Source organism: Vipera ursinii (genome assembly GCF_947247035.1).
Source record: "Vipera ursinii genome assembly, chromosome: 1".
Classification (NCBI taxonomy): domain Eukaryota; kingdom Metazoa; phylum Chordata; class Lepidosauria; order Squamata; family Viperidae; genus Vipera; species Vipera ursinii.
Window position 1 is genome coordinate 348,234,783 of NC_139512.1, and position 19,969 is coordinate 348,254,751.

The 19,969-nt window shown below is 42.1% G+C and overlaps 1 protein-coding gene across 1 annotated transcript in view; it reads left to right on the forward strand.

The window, feature by feature from the left end:
* Nucleotides 1-19,969, forward strand: part of MNT (MAX network transcriptional repressor) — a 75,025-nt gene that overhangs the window by 25,061 nt on the left and 29,995 nt on the right. The window contains exons 2-4 of the mRNA XM_083379742.1: nucleotides 6,218-6,797; nucleotides 12,274-12,315; nucleotides 14,170-14,281. Of these exons, the coding sequence (XP_083235868.1) occupies nucleotides 6,218-6,797; nucleotides 12,274-12,315; nucleotides 14,170-14,281 (734 nt within the window). The remainder of the gene's footprint in view (nucleotides 1-6,217; nucleotides 6,798-12,273; nucleotides 12,316-14,169; nucleotides 14,282-19,969) is intronic.

A 19,969-nucleotide genomic window follows, 5' to 3' on the forward strand; every position in this document is an offset into this window, starting at 1 on the left:
TGGCTGCTGGAATTGGGAATGTCTAGTTTAATGAAGAGAAGGACAAGGGGAGACATGATAGCAGTGTTCCAATATCTCAGGAGCTGCCACAAAGAAGAGGGAGTCAGGATATTCTTCAGAGCACCTGAAGGCAGGACAAGAAGCAACATATGGAAACTAATCAAGGAGAGAAGCAACCTAGATCTAAGGAGAAACTTCCTGACAGAACAATTAATCAGTGGAACAACCTGCCTCCAGAAGTGGTGAATGCTCCAGCACTGGAAGCTTTTAAGAAAAGAGTGGACAGCCATTTATCCGAAATGGTATAGGGTTAGATGACCTTCAAGGTCCTTCCAACTTTATTGTTGTTGTTGTTGTTGTTGTTGTTGTTATTATTATTATTTAACAACAACCCCTGGTCAGTGTTGGACCGCAGCCCATTCAAAACTGGGCCGCGGAAGTTGTAGGTGAGAATGCGTGTGTGAAACCATCCTCTCTCTCCTCCACTCCGTTGCCTCCTCTGCCGAGCCAGAAAGGTTGGGGATCGCTGATCTAGTCCACCCTATGCCCTGTGCAGGCAGCCACTATTAGAGTATTCCTGTTAAATTGCCATCCGGTCTCTTGTTAATCACTTCGGTCAAGGGAGCCCACCATCTTCAGAGGCAGAATAGCTCTTACAGGTAGTCCTCAATTTATGACAATTTCATTAATGCCAGTGCTAAAAAAAAAGTGACAAGTCCTTGCACTTAATGACTGTCGTGGTGTCCCTGTGGTCATGTGATCGTGAATCAGTGCTTGGCAACCAGCTTGTATTTGCAATGATTGCACTGTCCCAGGGTTACATGATCGCCATTTGCAACCTTCCCAGCCAACTTCCAAGAAGCAAACTCAATGGAGTAAGCTGGATTCACTTGATAACTACACGATTCACTTAATGACCATAGTGACTCACCTTAATGACCACGGCAAAAAAGATTGTAAAGTTGGGCATGACTCATTTAATGACAGCATTACTTAGCAATGGACGTTCCAGTCCCAATTGCAGTCATAAATTGAGTATTACCTATGTTGTTATTATTATTATTATTAATCTGATGTCAATCTTATCATCTTCATTGTAATGTAAATCTGTTGTATGAGTTTTGCCTTGCCTTTGGGGTAATTCCGAAGAATTTTTTCCCACGTTTTGGACGATAGATCTTAAAATATAAGTTAGTCCTCAACTTAACAATCATTTGTCTAGTGACCATTTGAAATTACAATTGCGCTGAAAAAAGTGACATGACCATTTTTTCACAACTGTTGCAGCATTCCCACGGTCACGTGTTCAAAATTCAGACGCTTAGCAACTGGCTGATATTTATGACGGTTGTTGTATTTTGGGGATCATGTGATCTTTTTGAGTCCTTCTGCCAACCAAAGTCAACAGGGAAGCCAGATTCACTAAACAGCCGTGTTATTAACTGAACAACTGCAATGATTCCCTTAACAACTATAATTTAACTTATCATCTCAGATATTCTCCTCTGAATGTGTACACCCTAAATGCCATGTGTAGAACCAAACACATAGTTCGAGCTGTGATTTGATCAAATCAGATAGACAGGAACAATGTTTTGCCTTGATCTTGACCTTGTCCTTCTGTTGATACAGTCTAGGACTGTGTTTGCTTCTTCTCTAGCTGCATCACACTGTGGTCTCATGTTTAGCTGGTGATTCACCAAGATAGTTTCTGTGTGTGCTGCTGCCTACAGGCCCTGCTATATTCTTAGCTTTGAATTTTCCTGCCCAGATGTGTAGGACATTGCATTTGCCTTGTTAAAATTCCTCTCTCTGCTTCCTGCCCACTTTTCCTGCTTGTCAAGATACTCCTAAGTGATTCTACTCTTTATATAAGGTGTTTGCTACTCCGCCTGTCTTTTGATTCATTTACAGACGTGATTCTAATATTGTCTAATTTAGTATTTCTCAACCTTGGCAATTTTAAGATGTCAGGACTTCAACTTCAGCATGCTGGCTGGGGAATTCTGGGAGTTGAAGTCCAGACAATTTATAGTTGCTAAGGTTGAGAAACACTGTTCATCCAAGTCATTTATAAACACATTGAATAGCTCAAAAGCCAAAATGGAACCTTCTACTACCAATCCTTTTTCTTCTGAAGAAATTTGTGGATGATTATTTTGAAAGTGTAAGTGTGTGTCTACCATGCAGGGGGGCTCACATAGGATCAGGCAGTCTGCAGATTTGATTCCCAAAAGCTTCTCTGAATTATTTAGGGGCAGGATTGTAGCACATCTCTGCAACTCTTTAAAGCAACTATATCCTTTCTGAGATCTGTGGTTGCTCTCTGTATCCCCTGGTAAGAAAGGTCACTGAAACAGCATTGCTTGGCCTTCTCACATTTCTACTTTCAAGCTTGGAGATGAAGCTCTGACCTTGGAGGAAGCAGCTCCACCTAAATTTGACCTTCACTTCCCATCCATGCAGTTGGCATATCCTGAATGTAGCAGTTCATGAATCTGGAAAAAAAATCTTAAAATGTGCATAGTGGAAATAGGGCAAGTCATACTCATGATTTGCAAACATGGAGGAAAAAACTTTTTTTTTATTAGATGGGAGGGAGAAAAATTTCATTGAATCATTTCAGTTCTTCTAGAACAGTTTTTCCCACCCTTGGCAGATGAAGATGGGTGGGTGTCAACTCCCAGAATTCCCCAGCTATCCCTACTGGCTGGGGAATTCTGGGAGTTGATGTCCACTCACCTTAAAGTGTTGGGGATACGCTGTTCTAGAAGTCTACTAGCATGTCAAGGTGACTTGTCCAGATTTGCACTTGGGTTTCCTTAGAAGGGGCCAAAAAAAAAAGTCAAGATGGTGGTGGTAATTGTGTGGCTTAAGCCATTCCCCATGTATAAAGAGCCTTGGTCACACTCTCATGGTCATCATCTTGACTTTTTTGTCCCCTGTCCTGTGTTAATTCTGCTGTATTTCTGCTCGAAAATTGAGGATTGCAATCTCTCTGTGATTAAAACTTAATGTGCGAGATGAATTTTCCTTGTGCAATTGCAAGTAAAGAACCAGCATAATGACGTTTTTGTAGTAAGCAGGTCAGATTTTCTTGAAAGTCTTTAGAATCTTTAGGCTTAAATGAATCTCGTTGGGATTTCTTGTTAAATCTGTTTTATCAAACGACTGCATGGATGTTTGATGTGTAGAACTCTTTTCAGATTCTTTTTTGAGATCAGTCAGGATTATGTTGAAAATAGATGGCTGCTGATGATCATTGGTGAGACTCCCTTAGACATGCGTTTGGTCAAGGAAGTTTCTGTGCCGATAATTATTATTATTATGATGATGATCATTGGTGAGACTCCCTTAGACGTGCGTTTGGTCAAGGAAGTTTCTGTGCCGTGAGGAAAACCACTGATTGAATTTTGAGATTAGTGTATTGACTCTTTATTTCTTAATTCATATGAATTGATCCAACACAAGAAATCAGTTTTATTTATTTATTATTTATGCATTTAGGTTATGTTGTTAACTGTGGTAAACTAAATTATATTTTGGTGGCCCAGTGATATTTAAAAGTCTGGGAAGGTAGCATGCCCAAAATTAACCCAATAACAGAATTTTGGGGGAAGAAACCCCTTTTGAATAAAGGACAAATTCATATTTGATCAATATTTATTAAACAAGTTAATACATGTTAGTGATCTGTCAAATCTTGCACCAGCCAATTGATGGAGGAGTCAGAGGGAGGTGAGAATGAAGGGCAGTGATACAGCTCTCCTATCTTCCCTTGGGCCACACAATCTACAGGTTTCTGGGAAGTGCTGTTGGAAGGCGCGGTGAGGCTGATATGGTCACAGGTTCTCCAAATTTCACTCCCACGGGAGTCATGGGTTCTGGCATTATGTAACTTAGCATGGCTGGCTGAGGAATTCTGGGAGTTGAAGTCCACAAGTCGTAAAGTGGCCAAGGTTGGGGACCCCTGACTTAGGCTTTTACCTTGCTTCAATCACTGTTGCTCTATAGGTAAAGGTAAAGGTAAAGGTTCCCCCGCACATGCGTGCTAGTCGTTTCCAACTCTAGGGGCCGGTGCTCATCTCCGTTTCAAAGCCAAAGAGCCAGCACTTGTCCGAGGACGTCTCCGTGGTCATGTGGCCGGCATGACTAGACGCCAAAGGCGCACAGAACACTGTTACCTTCCCACCGTAGTGGTCCCTATTTTTCTACTTGCATTTTTACGTGCTTTCAAACTGCTAGGTTGGCAGAAGCTGGGACGAGTAACAGGCGCTCACTCTGTTACGCGGCACTCGGGATTCGACCCACCAAACTGCCGACCTTCTGATCGACAAGCTCAGCGTCCTAACCCACTGAGCCACCGCGTCCCTTTGTTGCTCTATAGTACCCTCCAATTTCGGCCAGTTGAAAGTTACAAATTGACAGAGTTTTAGTACCCTAGTATATATAGAAGAGAATTACCTGTAGCTCGTGATTGAATTGTGGAATCCTTGGTGCTCTCTGTGCTTAGTTGTTTCCTGACCCAACTCTGTAACATCAACAGTAGATGGGATGATTAAAACAAATATTGGAGTAGGATTCATATTTTAATGCAGAAAAATTCTTAGTGAACATAAAGATTAAACCAGAAACTTTCCTTCTGGGTCTAATGGAAAAAGACTTTCGGGGGGGGGGGGGGGATTGGAACTCTGATTTTGTATAGGATGAGAGCAGCAGGACTACTCTGTGCACAAAAATGGAAAGATGTTTCGATTATCACCACGGACCAAACGGCTACAAAAGCGGATGGAATTAGCAGAGATGGCTAAATTGACTGTTTTAATAAAAGAAAAGAATTTGTTTCTACTTGGAAACCACTTCTGGATTTTGTGCTTGAGGAGGAAAAAAAATGATCACCGTTTTGGGTTTTACTTATTAGATTGGTTTCTTGATATAGAAATGGCTTTCTCATACTATTACAGGAAAGGTAAAAAGTTGAGATACAAGGTTAATGCCTTGTTTTTACTGCAACAGAGGGAGTCCTAAGTCAATGCCTTTTTTTTTTCTTGCTCCCCCGTTTTCCCTTTCCTCTACCATTGTTCCTTACTATTTGCTTTTGTACTTTGGTATTTTGTGTTATGAAGGGACGCAGTGGCTCAGTGGGTTAGGACACTGAGCTTGTCGATCAGAAGGTCGGCAGTTTGGCGGGTCGAATCCCGAGTGCCGCGTAACAGAGTGAGCGCCTGTTACTCGTCCCAGCTTCTGCTAACCTAGCAGTTCGAAAGCACGTAAAAAAATGCAAGTAGAAAAATAGGGACCACTACGGTGGGAAGGTAACAGCGTTCCGTGCGCCTTTGGCGTCTAGTCATGCCGGCCACATGACCACAGAGACGTCCTCGGACAAGCGCTGGCTCTTCGGCTTTGAAAAGGAGATGAGCACCGGCCCCTAGAGTCAGAAACGACTAGCACGCATGTGCGGGGGAACCTTTACCTTTACCTTATTTTGGGTTATAAGCGAATAAAAATAATCTAAAACGTAAACAGTGGATGGGATGATAATGGTGATGGTGGTGATGATGAAAATATATCAGTAGTGTTTCCTAATTGGGTCATGAGACATCTGCAAGCAGGCAGCCAAGCTCAGAGAGCATCAAGTTATTATTCAGTACATTCTGTGTACCGTTGGCTGCTGAGAGCTATCAGAAGGGTTATTGAAGTAATATTTCAAAATATCTTAAAAGGTTAGTTATTACTGAAAACTGACAGAAGAGCTGAGAGCATCAACTGGTGTTGATTAAAAAGGGTGGCACCAGAAAAGCCATTAGGGAGAATAAAACAAACTGTAATCCTGCGGACTAGCAGCTTTTTTACACGTGGATGAAAAGATGGGCTTAACATGATAATGCTAATAAGCAAGGAGGTTCCCTTTGAGAGATAAAAGTTTTGCAGTTTGCCCTTTGGGGGGCTCAAATCCATCCTTTTTATTTTCTTGAATTGCTGTTGCACAATTCTTTCCCAAATGAAATGGGAATATCTCTTTGGGCCAGAGGTTGGTGATCTTCCGTTGACCCCTTTCTCATTCCTGTTTGCATCAGTCTAGCAAAGTTGTCTAGCGTATCTCAGGTAACAAGCCACAAATTGTGGATTCTTGAAATTTCTCTTGTGGTGATTTCACAATAGGTAGAACCATACACATTGCTTATTAGAGGGTGTTTTTTCTTTCTTTCTCTTTCAGAAGAGAATGAAAAACATGAAAAACTCTGCCAGGAGCGTGAACAGGAGCAGAAGAAGGCCAGCGTGCAAAGGGTTAATCACACCACCCAGCCGGAAGAATCCCGCAATGACCTCCAAGCTGGGCCGTTGTCTCCGCCCACTCCAGCTCCTCCCCCTCCTCTTCCCCCCTCCCTGGCGGCTCCCATTTCCATCATCCCCATTCCGGTGGTCACCAGCCCCCCTCAGCCAGCCCCCCAAAGTAACTTGTCGCCCCCACTCATCCAGCGGCACTCGCCCCTGGTAAACATGGGTCTCAGCAAGGAGCCCCCGCTGATGGCCCCCGTGATCCAGAAGACTTCGGGACCCCTTCTTCCTCCTGACATCAAGGCCCCCACGCCCTCTTCGGCCAGCCCCAGCCAGCTGCCCCACTACGCCACCTCTGTCTTGGCCATTTCCCCACATCACATGGCCCAGCCACCCATCAAACCTCAGCCACCCACCCACCAGCCACTCCTCCCTCATCACGTGCCTCCGCCACTCAATGTCAAGGCAAACCCGTCAGAAGAGGCCAAGCCCAGCGAGCAGAAGAAGAGACCTGGCGGGTGAGTGGAAGGGCCTGAGGGCAGCTCTGTGTGTACATGTGGTCCTCAACTCACGACCATTCATTTAAGGACTGTTTGAAATTACGACAGCCTCAGTAAAGAAAACAACTTACGACTTGCCCTTGCAATTCCTTGCGGTCATGTGATCGCAATTTGCAATTGAAACCGCCCTGGATTTAAGATAAGATAAGATAACCTTTATTGTCATTTATTTTACTGTGGGCACAACCGGCACACAATGTCCTGTGATCCCACAGTCACAATTTATGGCTCTGTTTGCTAATTCCAGGCAAAAAATGCCCACTGAAGAAACTGGATTTGCTTAATGACAGTGTGATTTGCTTAATGACTAGACAATGATTCACTTAATGACCACTATAAAAATTGTTGTAAAATTCAGTCCAATTTCAATTACAACTGCAATGATTTATTGACAGAAATTCCAGCCGTAAAGCGAGGATTACCTGTACTGCAGAACTGAAAAAGGGTCTGGTCCCTTCCTTCAGTTGAGTTAAGGGTTGAATGGAAAGGAGGAGAATAAGGTAGAAAAGGGAATATTAGTATCATAATCCTCACTGCCATCATCATGATTAATAGCAATCCGGAGTGGTTTGCTCTGCTGTAGCAGACCCAGGGGCTGCATTCACACAGCACCCTTAACCTTGTGGAGTTAATCCATTTCCTGAGCTTGCATAACAAAGTTTGGTGGGCTGTACTCACAGATGTGCTAAAATCCCTTCTGTTTCTTGAAGTGACTAGGCCTGTAGTGGCGAACCTATGGCACGCGTGCCACAGGTGGCACACAGAGCCCTCTCTGTGGGCACGCGTGCCATCACCCCAGTCCTAGGCCTTCAGCTGGGTTTTATAAAACCTGTTTGCTTTAGGCTTCCACCACCGTGTACAAAAAAAAAGGTTCAATCAATCAATCAATCAATCAATCAATTTCAACTTCTCGCAGGAAAAAAAAAGTTCTCGCAAAGTTGAAATTGATTGATCGAACTTTTTAGTCCCACCCAGTCTGTCTTTACCACTGCAGCCACGCCCACCCAATGGGCCACGCCCACCTAATTGGCCACACCCACTCAAAGGGCCATGCCCACCTGGCACCCGATGATACATAAGTGGGTTTTGGGTTGCAGTTTGGGCACTCGGTCTCTAAAAGGTTTGCCATCACTGGACTAGGCTAAGGTGGTTGTATGCAGTGAAAGTAGAAAGATTTGGGGGATAGAATGATAGTCCTCAACTTTCAACCCTTCATTTAGGCACCTAAGATACCGCTAAACAAAGTAATTCATTGACTGCTCCTTGCAGCCTCCCCATGGTCATGTGATTGTGATTGTGTGTTTGGCAACTGGCATGTATTTAAGACAGTTGGCACCGTCATGGAGTCACCACCAGTTGCAACTTTTTGCCAGCCAACATCCGACAAGCAGGGGAAGCTGGCAGGGAAGGCCACCAATAGTGTTCACATGATCTCTCCCTTAACTACCATCGCAATACAAGGTCATAAAATCAATGCGGTCACGTGATGCTCCACTTAACGGCTGCACTACTTAAGGATGACTTTTTCAATCCCATTGGGGTCAGGCGAGCAACCAGATCCACACATGATGTAGGGTTCAAGCCAAGCACGGTCATAACTTGGCATTCGCCTGCTTCAAAATTTGTCAAGTTCAGTATTTGACGCATTTTGAAGCAGAAATCTTGTCCTGGCGCTCGTCCTTTTCCTGGCAGTCAACATACAAGGAAGAACTTGAATACGTCGGCTGCCTTGTGACGACTCCCTATTATTTCCAGCCGAAATAGCGGGTCACGTGGTAAACCACGTGCTTTCCTCAGTGCCCATTGGGTTTTAGTATTCAATAAGCCTTCTGAAATGAACTACCGACAAGGATCTAGGGACTACTGTATTAAAAGGTAAAGGTTCCCCCGCACATGCGTGCCAGTCGTTTCCAACTCTAGGGGCCGGTGCTCATCTCCTTTTCAAAGCCGAAGAGCCAGCGCTTGTCCGAGGACCTCTCCGTGGTCATGTGGCCGGCATGACTAGACGCCAAAGGCGCACGGAATGCTGTTACCTTCCCACCGGAGTGGTCCCTATTTTTCTACTTGCATTTTTACGTGCTTTCGAACTGCTAGGTGGGCAGAAGCTGGGATGACTAACAGGCGCTCACTCTGCTACATGGCACTCGGGATTCGACCCGCCAAACTGCCGACCTGATCGACAAGCTCAGCTCTGCCTATTATACAGGAATCTTCCCAGATTGCCACCCGTCACCTGGGAACAGATAGATAAGGCTTTATGGAGCTTAAGGTGTGGGGATGGGGGGTCAGTTTGGAATCACATGCAGCTGTGCAAGGATTGCAAGCTAATTCCAAACTTGAGGCCTTCTTCCCCCTGACTGGGTATTTCCCAACAATTGTGGTTGTAAGAAAGGACTATCTGTAAGAAGGTGCTTTATCCCATGTCAGATATGATAAATTTCCCAGGATGAAGATTTCCCCATGGTTAATTCATTAGGGTCCTTTATCATAGAATAGCCTTGGAGGTCTTCTAGCCCAGCCCCTGCCCAGTGCAGGAATCCTCCTTCCATTCTATACAAATGGCTGCCCAGTCTTTAATATCTAGATAGCCATGGACCAAACACCCATTTGTAGAGAAATGGTCCCAATAGATTTTCAGTATTCAGAACTATCATACCCGTGGCGGAGATCGTACAAAAATGATAATTTGGGTTTGGTGGTTTTCTGCAATTTTTTTACTGGCCATTGTGGGAAGCAAACGTCCGAAGTGGAACATCCAGCTTTCTCCAATCTGGTGCTCTCTAAATGTGCTGAGAATGGAATTCCCAGAATTCCCCCTTTGTCATCATTGGCAGGGGAATTTTAGGATCTGAAATCCCAGCTTGTGTAAAAGACTCCAATTTGGGGAAGAGCCAGTGATGTGCACATCTGAGCATGCACACATATAGGTAGTCCTCAATTCAGGACCACAATGGAGGCCAAATTTTCTGTTGTTAAGTGAGACATTTTTAAAGTGAGTTTTGGCCCATTTTATGACACATCTTGCCACATTTGTTAAGTGAATCACTGCACTTGGTAAGTTAGTAACCCGGTTGTAAAGTGAATCTGACTTCCCCATTGGCTTTGCTTGTCAGAAGGCCACAAAAGGTGATCACATGATCTTGGGGCACAGCAACCGTCATAAATACAAACCCGTTGCCAAGCCTCTGAATTTTGATCACATGGTCATGGGAATGCCACAAAGGAAAAACTATGAAAACAGTCATAAGTCACATTTATAAAGTGCCGTTGTAACTTGGACCAGACATTTAATTGGGTGGTCAAACTGGTGGCATGTGGGCTGGTATGTCACGCGCAGGTGATGCCCACTTCACAGCTCCACAAAGGCAAAAAACTTCGCGATACGTCACGATACATCACGTGACACAATCAAGTTTGACACCCCTGCACTAAATGAACTGTTGTAACTTGAGGATTACCTGTAATACCTACAGAGATCCTGGGAAATAATCTAAAGTAACAGTTCATGCTAAATCTAATCGGTACATCTGATTCCATCCAGAATTCCTGAGAAGTTCATTTTGCCTGATTGTTTTTCCGGGGTTCCTAAAATAATCTCGCCTTCTGTGAACACTATGACATATTTCTAGTGTCCTGGATTTTCCTTGTCGGATACAGAGGCTGCAAGGGCTGTACGTTTCCCTCAGCAGGTTGCCTCCAAACAACAGATGCATTTGTTACCAGGGCAACAAGGATGTGGCGATCGGTGCGCCATGCACATCTTGCGTATCTGTGGTGTGGGACTGGGTGTGTTTGGCTGGAGGGAGCAGATAGATTCTAGAATCCTTCTGAATTGCCTCAAGAAGAATTGATGGAGAAGACACAGATGGCCTTGACTTACAACCATTCGTTTAGTGGTCATTCAAAGTTACTGTGGCACCGAAAAAAATATAACCGTTTTCCACACTTAACGACAGTTGCAGCATCCCCATGGTCACATGATCAGAATTTGGGTGCTTGACAACTGGTGTGTAATGATAACAGCTTGTAGTGTCCGGGGTTTAACCTGATCACCATTTGTAACCTACCCAATCAGCTTTTGACAAGCCAAATCAGTGATGGAAGCCATATTTGCTTAACGATTGCATTACAGGAAGTCCTCAACGTACGAACACAGTTGAGCCCCAAATTCCTCTTGCTGAGTGAAACACTTGTTAAGTGAGGTTTGCCCCTTTTTACGACCTTTCTTGTCACAATTGTTAAATGAATCACTGCAGTTGTTAGTTCAGTGACACCATTGTTAAGTGAATCTGGCTTTCCCCATTGCCTTTGTCTGTCGGAAGGTCACAAAAGGAGATCACCTGAGCCCAAGACTGTGACCGTCATAAATATGAACCAGTTGCCAGGCATCTGAATTTTCATCACGTGACCATGGGAACGCTGCAATGGTAGCAAGTGTAAATATCTGTCATAAGTCACCTTTTCCAGTGCTGTTGTAATTTTGAGAGGTTACTAAATGAACTATTACAAGTCGAGGACTACTTGTATTTAACAATTGCGGCAAAAGGATCATAAAATGGGGGCGCAATTCACTTAACAACCACTTTCCTTAGCAGCAGTAAATTTGGGCTCAATTGTGGTCGTAAGTGGAGGACTACCTACCTATATATGTACAGACACAGACACACCTCTTCCCTTCTTACAAAATAAAAGACTTCCTTTCCACTGCTTTTAACAACATTTTGCAGAGTGTAAAAATTAAGATGATTTCTCTTCCAGAAATACCGTATTTTCCGGCGTATAAGACGACTGGGCGTATAAGACGACCCCCTACATTTCCTGTTAAATTATAGGGTTTGGGCTATACTCGCCGTATAAGACTACCCCTCTTCCAACGCACACTAAATAAAAATTAAAAAACATCAGATTTGATTTTAATATGGTAATTTTAATTCAAATGCTTATGACATGCAGGTGCTTAGTAGGAAAACTGTCACTTATAAACATAAGGCTGTTTGTCATCAAACATGTAAACATAAAACAGTGCAAGTGGATTAAAAAACAACAACAACAACAACAACAACAACAATAATAATAATAATAATAATAATAATAATAATAATAATAATAAGTTGGAGGGGACCTTGGAGGTCATCTAGTCCAACCCCCTGCTAAGGCAGGAAACCCTATAAACCCTGTAAAAAATCACAGACTGCAGCTTCTTCTCCAATTGGTCCTGCTTTCCCTGCGCAGACTAAATGGGAGATCCGCTCCAGGTTTTCCAGCCAGCCCTATCCCTAAATTTTCAGCACCCGGCGTATAAGACACCCCTGACTTTTGAGAAGATTTTCATGGGTTAAAAAGTAGTCTTATACGCCAGAAAATACAGTATTCCTAACTTTACAACTTGGATGCTTGGCAATGCTTTTTCTGATATTTTCCCTCCCTCCCCTAGGGTTGGCACCCGAGAAGTCCATAACAAATTGGAGAAGAACAGGTATGTACCTTTTTAAATTCCAAAGCAATCATCTTACCACATATACTGGAGAAAATGTGAGTTTTCCAAGAAGTTGTTTTCTGTTTGTTTTTTCAAGCATAAAAAAGTTTTCTGAGAATATTGGTTGTACTTCGTGAATGTGCCTAAAAAAAGTGTTCAGTTAAGGCACCATGCCAAACCGTGATTTGCACTAACTGTGGTTTGCATTTCTCAACAGTCAGTAGACAAACCAAAATTCTTTATCTCACATCGCTCTCCAAATTTATGCAATGCAGTAGCTGTAAGTGGTTTTCCTACTTACATATTGTGTTGAGTTATGCTATGTGCAAACTAAGTTAGATGCCTTCAAATTATTATTATTTTTTTTGGCGGGGAGGGGGGGTGTTGCATGTTGGTTTGGCTTACTCTATGTTGGTAGTTCCTGCCCAGAGTTCTTCGGGAGAAGGGCGGTATACAAATAAAATAATAATAATAATAATAATAATTATTATTATTATTATTATTATTATTATTATTATTATTATTATTATTATTATTATTATTATGCAGGTTTTAGGCAAAACTGATGTGCAAAGCCCACTTCCAAGCATGATATGTGATTTCCTAGCTCATAGTTGCTTACATAGCCTGGTATTAAAATATCTGCAGAAAAACAGTCAAATTCAGAGAAAACTAGGAATCTTACGGTTTAATCCTTAGTGAATATATTCTGTGACAATTCCTGTATTTGCCCGCAGCAATGCTGACCAGTTATTTCTTCTTTTGTGTTTTTTGCTCTTTTTTAATACCTTCTCGTTCCTTATCTTAGTTTAATTTGTTGAGTTGATCAATTACAATGCTCGACTTCAACGTATCTTATCCCCAAACCTACATTTTGTCCCCTGCCTGTCATGGCGACATTTTTTCCCCCCTTGCTCTGATTTGTCCCTTTCCGAGATCATCCGTGCATGTCCAAAACATCTGCTAACATCTTAAGAATCTCAGCTGAGTAATTTCTAAAATGAGGTCAGCTGACCTAAGCAAATGACTGCAGGTTGGGTAGGCGACAAAATATTTTGCATCCGCCCAGAGTCCCTTCAAAACGAGATGGGTGGCAAATAAATTTAATAAATAAATAAATCCTTTTTACGTGAAGCAATGGAGAACACGCTAGTTATCTGGAGCATCTGTTGACTTTGTGCTCCTGTAATACAGTGCAGAAGGTCAAGTGTACAGGTGTGTGTTACATCTTTGGGTGTGAGGACTTTTATTTGTTCTGTTACCACACCTCCTCTACTGGCTGTGTGGGATGCCTCTGAATGAAACAATTGTGTAAGTTAGCTTGAACAATCCGGAGCATTGCAACTTCTAATTCGTTAGGTCTGCATTTAGTCACCTTAAAAAGCATCTGGTGCTTTTAAAAAATTAAAAAAATCACCTGAAATTGCATGAGGTCATCAAAATCACTGAGACTTCTCTCAGTTTTGCACAAGAATTTCAAGGAAGTTAACTATGTTCGCCTGACATATTGTAAAATTTGAAGAAATTAAAAATACTTTAAAAAAAATAATTTCAGATGTTCACCGAGATCACCTTAGGGCAATTTTTCTCAACCTCTGCCGCTTGGAGACATGTGGACTTCAGCTCCCAGAATTCCCTAGCCAGCAAGAATTACAAGCTAGGGAATTCTGGGAATTGAAGTCCACACGTCTTCAACACTGCATTAAGGGAACTGAGGGGCTGTGTTGTTGACCCTACTTTGAACCTCATGCCTGATGGTTTCCTCATTTCATGCCAGTTGGCATGTCATCTTGATCAAAGTTGAGATCACGTTTGTTCGGCAGGCTGACCAAATTTGGGGTTTTGTTTCCATAGACGTGCCCACTTGAAAGAATGTTTTGAGACCCTGAAGAGAAACATCCCCAATGTTGACGACAAGAAAACCTCAAACCTCAGCGTCCTAAGGAGTGCCTTGAGATATATCCAGGTAGGCCCTACAATGTGGATTGTTTTGGTTTTTTTACTCTGTTCTGAGATGTAAAATATACCATTGTGAGCACCAAGTGTTGGTCTCATCCAGACTGATGTATTGGACTTCTGTTCCCAGAATCCCCTTAACCCAGAATAAGGAAGCTGTAGTTGAGTGGATTGGGGAATGCCAGCTATATGACCCCTCCTCCTTTTTGAAAAATTGAAATGGCATGTGTAGCAAAGGGTAATTGAAATTAATATTGTTGTCTTCTGCTAGGAGGTATTTTCCCATTGTCTTTCTATTTCCTGCTAGGTCAGGGGTTGGCAACCTTGGCTCTTTTATGACTCGTGGACTTCAACTCCCAGAATTCCTGAGCCAGGAATTCTGGGAGTTGAAGTCCACGAGTCATAAAAGGGCCAAGGTTGCCTATCCCTGTGCTAGGTGGAAGGTTCAGGACAAGCAGGCAAAGATTTCTTGTTATGTAACATATAGCTAATTAAATCATAGTTGGTTGACTGGTGCTATAGGTTTTTTAGAACACTTTGAACAGGAAAAAATGCCCTATGTATAATAGGTTAATGTATATGGGAAGAAGTATGTGATAAGGGACATTTTTTAAAATTAGGTACAGATAGCCCTTGACTTATGATCACAACTGAGCCCAAAATTTCCGTTGCTAAGCAAGGAAGTTGTTAGTTGAGTTTTGCCCCATTTTATGACCTCACTTGCCACAGTTGTTAAATGAATCACTGTAGTTGTTAAATTAGTGGCACAGTTGTTTGTTAAGCGAATCTGGCTTCCCCATTAACAGAAGCTCATAAAAGGTGATCACATGACCCCGGGAGACTGCAACAGTCATAAATACATGCCAGTTGCCAAGTATCGAAAGTTTGATCACATGACCATGGCAATGGTCGTAAGTGTGAAAAATGGCTATAAGTAACTTCAAATGGTCACCGAAAGAATGGTTGTTAGTTGAGGACTAACTGTAATGATAGTAGCCTTCCAATACACAAAGAGATGTCATAGAGCAGAGGAAGTAGGAAAAGACGAGTGGCAAAGAATCAATGGGGGGAAGCCTTACAGAGCAAGATCCAAACTCAAAAGAAGGAGGGACTTCCTGATGGTGGGAGCTACAGGTAGTCCTCACTTTATGACCATTTGTTTAAGGACCATGCAAAGTTACAACAGTGTTGGAAAGGTGACTTGCAAAGCCAGTTTTTCCACTTACAGTCGTTGCAGTGTCCCCATGGTCATGTAAATGCAATTCAGGTGTGTGACAACTGGCATGTGTTTGTGATGGTTGCTGCATCCCGTGGTCACATGGTGGCCATTTGTGACCTTCCCAGCCAGCTTCCAACAAGCAAAAAGTCAGTGCGGAAGCTGGCAGGGAAGCTCACAAATGGTGATTGTGCGATGACAAAAAAAAGTTGTAAAATCAAGGGGCAGTCATGTGATACCTAACCTAGCAGCTGTACTGCTTAACAATGAATTGTGGTTGTAAACTGAGGACTACCTGGGTTAAGCAATGGAGGAGCCTGCCTCCTGAAGTCATGGGTGCTCCATTACTGGAGTTTTTCAAGAAAAGATTAGATAGTCATTACTTAACTTAAGATGATCCAAGGATTCCTGCTTTAGGCAGGGTATTGGACTTCCAACCCTATAATTTTGTGATACATGTGGAAGCCACCTAGTGGCATATCTGTGAACGAAATCAAGGCGTGTAGACCAGCAGTTGTGGTTTTTTGACAATGGATCAGGAATTATGGTTTGTCCCATTCAGATAAATGGTTAAATTTCTTGAGCTGGACTCTGGTGCAGTGTCTGAATGCAGTTGTGAATCTAGTGCAGCTGTAACCAGGCACATGTGTTCTATTTCATGCCAGCAGGTCATAACCATCTTCTATGTGTTGACATTAGTTGGCTGAACCAAGCAACTCTTGCGTAATTGGATGTGCTGATGTGTTCCATTAGAGGAGCAGCCTTTGTTTGAAAACCCATGACAAAGTTTTTAAAGTTTGTTTTTTTTTTAAACGGCTTGTGGTAGCTGAAGGGATCTTTCCTGTGGTCTCAGTGGCGTGCAAGGGAAGAAGATTTAGAAAGCAAAACGTGGCATTTGTGGTGGAAGGAGGAAAAAAACTATTGGTATACATTCAGTAGAAAACGCAGCTTGTGCCAAATGACCTTATGTATTGATTTGCTGACAGCTTGCATATGATTCTCATAGCTTACATATGCCAGAAGCTGGCATGAAGATATTCCTTGGAAAAAACATGCAAATATTTTTCTCATAGTGGCAGCGGCCAAAGCTTTAGTCTTGCTGGATGCTGAAAGTATGATTTTCACTGTACAGGAAATCGAAGACCCATGAAACAATGGTGCCTCTTTACTTAGCATCAAGTCTCTGCAAAGAAACCCAAAAAGGAGGGGGATATAGAGACAAAAGATTTCAGACTAGCAAATGAATAGGGCAAGGCGGCTTTCATGCAATCTTAGCTAACCTGTGGAACTCTCTGTCACATGATGGTTGTGTTTGCACAATGTAACTGACTCAGGAGGCTGTTGTTCCAGGTTAAGTTAAGCCCTCACTTCTATGAGCTGGCAGTGGATAAGCAGGAAGCTTAACCAATCCAAAACCTGTGTATATGTTTGTTTGTTTGTATATATGTGTGTTAAGTAATATATTTGATTTTTATCCCACTGGGTTCTGTATCCTCAAATGCCCAGCAGATGTAATTCATGTTTATCAGTCAATCAAAATAAAAATCCTAATTGAATATACACTTCCTGTAGCTTGGTCGGGATGGGAAAGGCTGCAAATACAATTAAATGTCCCCCTTCATCTCCCAGAATTCCTGAGCCAGTATGGCTCAGCATGGAAACCTCTCCCTTTCTCCTCAGCATGCCTGGCTGAGGAATTCTGGGAGTTGAAGTCCACAAGTCATAAAAGGGCCAAATTTGAAGATCCCTGTGCTAGACAAACCCTGCTTTTATCACCCATTCTTGGCATTCATCACTGTGCCAGCATTTGAAAGAAAAGCAGAAATGTATGCAAGGTGATGGTGGTCAAAAAAGTCAACATGGTAACTCTGCCCCTTCTTTTTGCACACATGGGTGTTTACACTGATGCTTAGAGACACCTTCTTGCTTTGCATTTGTTATAAGGGAAATTCTTCAATCTTCAAAGAACTAAGCAAGTCCACGTGTGCTTTTTTTTTAAAGAAAATTGATAACGGGGGTGCCACTCTGGTCCTTTGCATTGGGGGGTGGGATTTTGCCAATTTCCTGCAAAAATGATTAAATGAAGCTGATTAGCTTAACGACTGTCACAAAAATTGTTATTAAATCAGGTCCATTTTGACTTATGATGAAAATTCTGGTCGTAAGTCAACGATTTGCCTGTATTTCTCTTTTTCCTAACTCTACATTGTGGGAGGAGATGAAATTTTTCCAGCCAACTAAAAAAAAAAAAGTAAACAGCTGGATTGATCCCTGGGGGGAAAAACATCACAAATCTATTGCATGGGTGGGCTTATCCATCAGGCTATATGGTAATACTTTAAAAAAGTCCCCTTACATCCTGTATTGACAGCCAGTTTTGTGTAGTGGTTAGGGCAGCGGCCTTCAAACTTGGCCCTTTTATGACTTGTGGTCTATTCATCCTGTGAGGGGCTTTTTGCCAGAAACTGGCCAGAAAGGCCAGAAAACAGGAAAAAAAATGTAAATTGTAATCATATGACCACAAACACTGCAACTGTCCAGAAAGGTAAGCCAGTTGCCAAACACCCAAAATGTGATCATGTAGAGCAGGGATCTTCATGGCTGAGGAATTCTGGGAGTTGAAGTCCACAAGTCATAAAAAGGCCAAGTTTGAAGATCCCTGGGTTAAGGCATTAGGCTAGAAACTCAGGGACCATGAGTTCTAGTCCTGTCTTAGGCACAACATCAGGTGGGTGATCTGGGTCCAGTCACTTTCTCTCAGCCCTAGGGAGGATGCAATGGCAAACCACTTCTGAAAAATCTTGCCAATAAAACTGAAGGCAGTCTTCAAGAATCAGACATGATTTAATGGAAGAAAAAAATGCTGTATATATTCGTGGATAAAGCCATTCAGAGATAAGCTGACTCCTTAAATTTTTAACCAACATACCATGAAAAATGCTGATTGGCTTATCTGTGGGTGGCACATTTTTAATACTTTTTTTTGTTCAACTTCCAAAGGTTGGCTTATCTGTACATGAGCTTATATGTAAATATATATGGTATTAACCAATCCTGATCCAGCTTATTGAGCTCAGCCAACAAGTAAACTTAATCCAGCCGCCACCGAGGCAATGCCTTTATTAGGACTGGCTAAAATGTTTATTATTTATTTTTATCTATATAGCTGCCTCTCTTTGCCAAAACAATTTTTAAGTGATGAATAGTATATAACACTCAACAACAATCTAAATCAGTGTTTCTCAACTGAGGCAACTTTAAGATGGGTGGACTTCAACTTCTAGAATTTCCCATGCTGGCTAGGGAATTCTGGGAATTGAAGTCCACCCATTTTAAAGTTGCCTTAGTTGAGAAACATTGATCTAAATTAAAAACACAAAATAATCCAGAGGAACAGCAGCCAAAAGTAAAAACCTCAAAATATAATCACAAAGGATTGCAAAATAATGTGCAGTTTGCCAAATTCCCTAGTATTCTACATGAAGCAAGTTGTTATTATTACTTCTTATTAAAATTTATTTAATAAAATTTATTTAAATATATGCCTTCCTAGGTCAAACAATGCAGCTCTGGGTGGTGTGCAACACACCCAAGAACAAAAATATCTACACAAAATAAACAATACCGACTAAAAATCACAAACAAAGCACGGTTTCAGGGTGGTGGTGATGATAGTGGCACCTTACCTAACCAGAAGCTTTGCAGAAAAAGACTGCAAACCCTTTTTGTGCCATTTTGAGTGGTCCCTATTATAGAAGCATAGGTAATCTTTGACTTAGAACAGTCCGTTTAATGACTGTGTTTGAAGTTACAACAGCACTGAAAAAAGTGACTTATGAATGTTTTTCATACTTACAACCATTGCAGCATCCCAATATTCATGTGATCAAAATTAGCAACTGACTCATATTTATGACAGTTGTCATGTCCCAGGGTCATGCGATCCATCTTTTACGACCTTCTGACAAGCAAGGTCAATAAGGAAGCCAGATTCACTTAACAACCGTGTTACTAACATCTGCAGTGATTCACGTGGCAAGAAAGGTGGTAAAATGAGGCAAAACTCATTAACAAATATCTCACTTAGTAACAGAAATGTTGAGCTCAGTTGTGGTTGTAAGTCGAGGACTCCCTGTTCTTAGATTTGAAGTTGACATTTTATTTTACTTTATGTGGGGTTTTGCAGTGTGTTGGATGGCAAATGCTCAAAAAGCCCTCACTGTGGTTAATACTCAACAAATTTAACATGTTGAACAAACACAATAGCTACACTACAGCTATTTATACTAAGCATGGTGTGCAGACATAGTTAGCAAAACTTCATAGCCAGGGAATAGCTGGCATAATGTCGTATCCATGGAGTAGCTGGCACTGTGTACAGGAATATCTGCATGGTATAGGAATTAGACTCTCCTCAATCCGGATAAGAGATTCTGCTTATAGTATTTTTTTATTTTTTTATTTTAATCACATTTATATCCC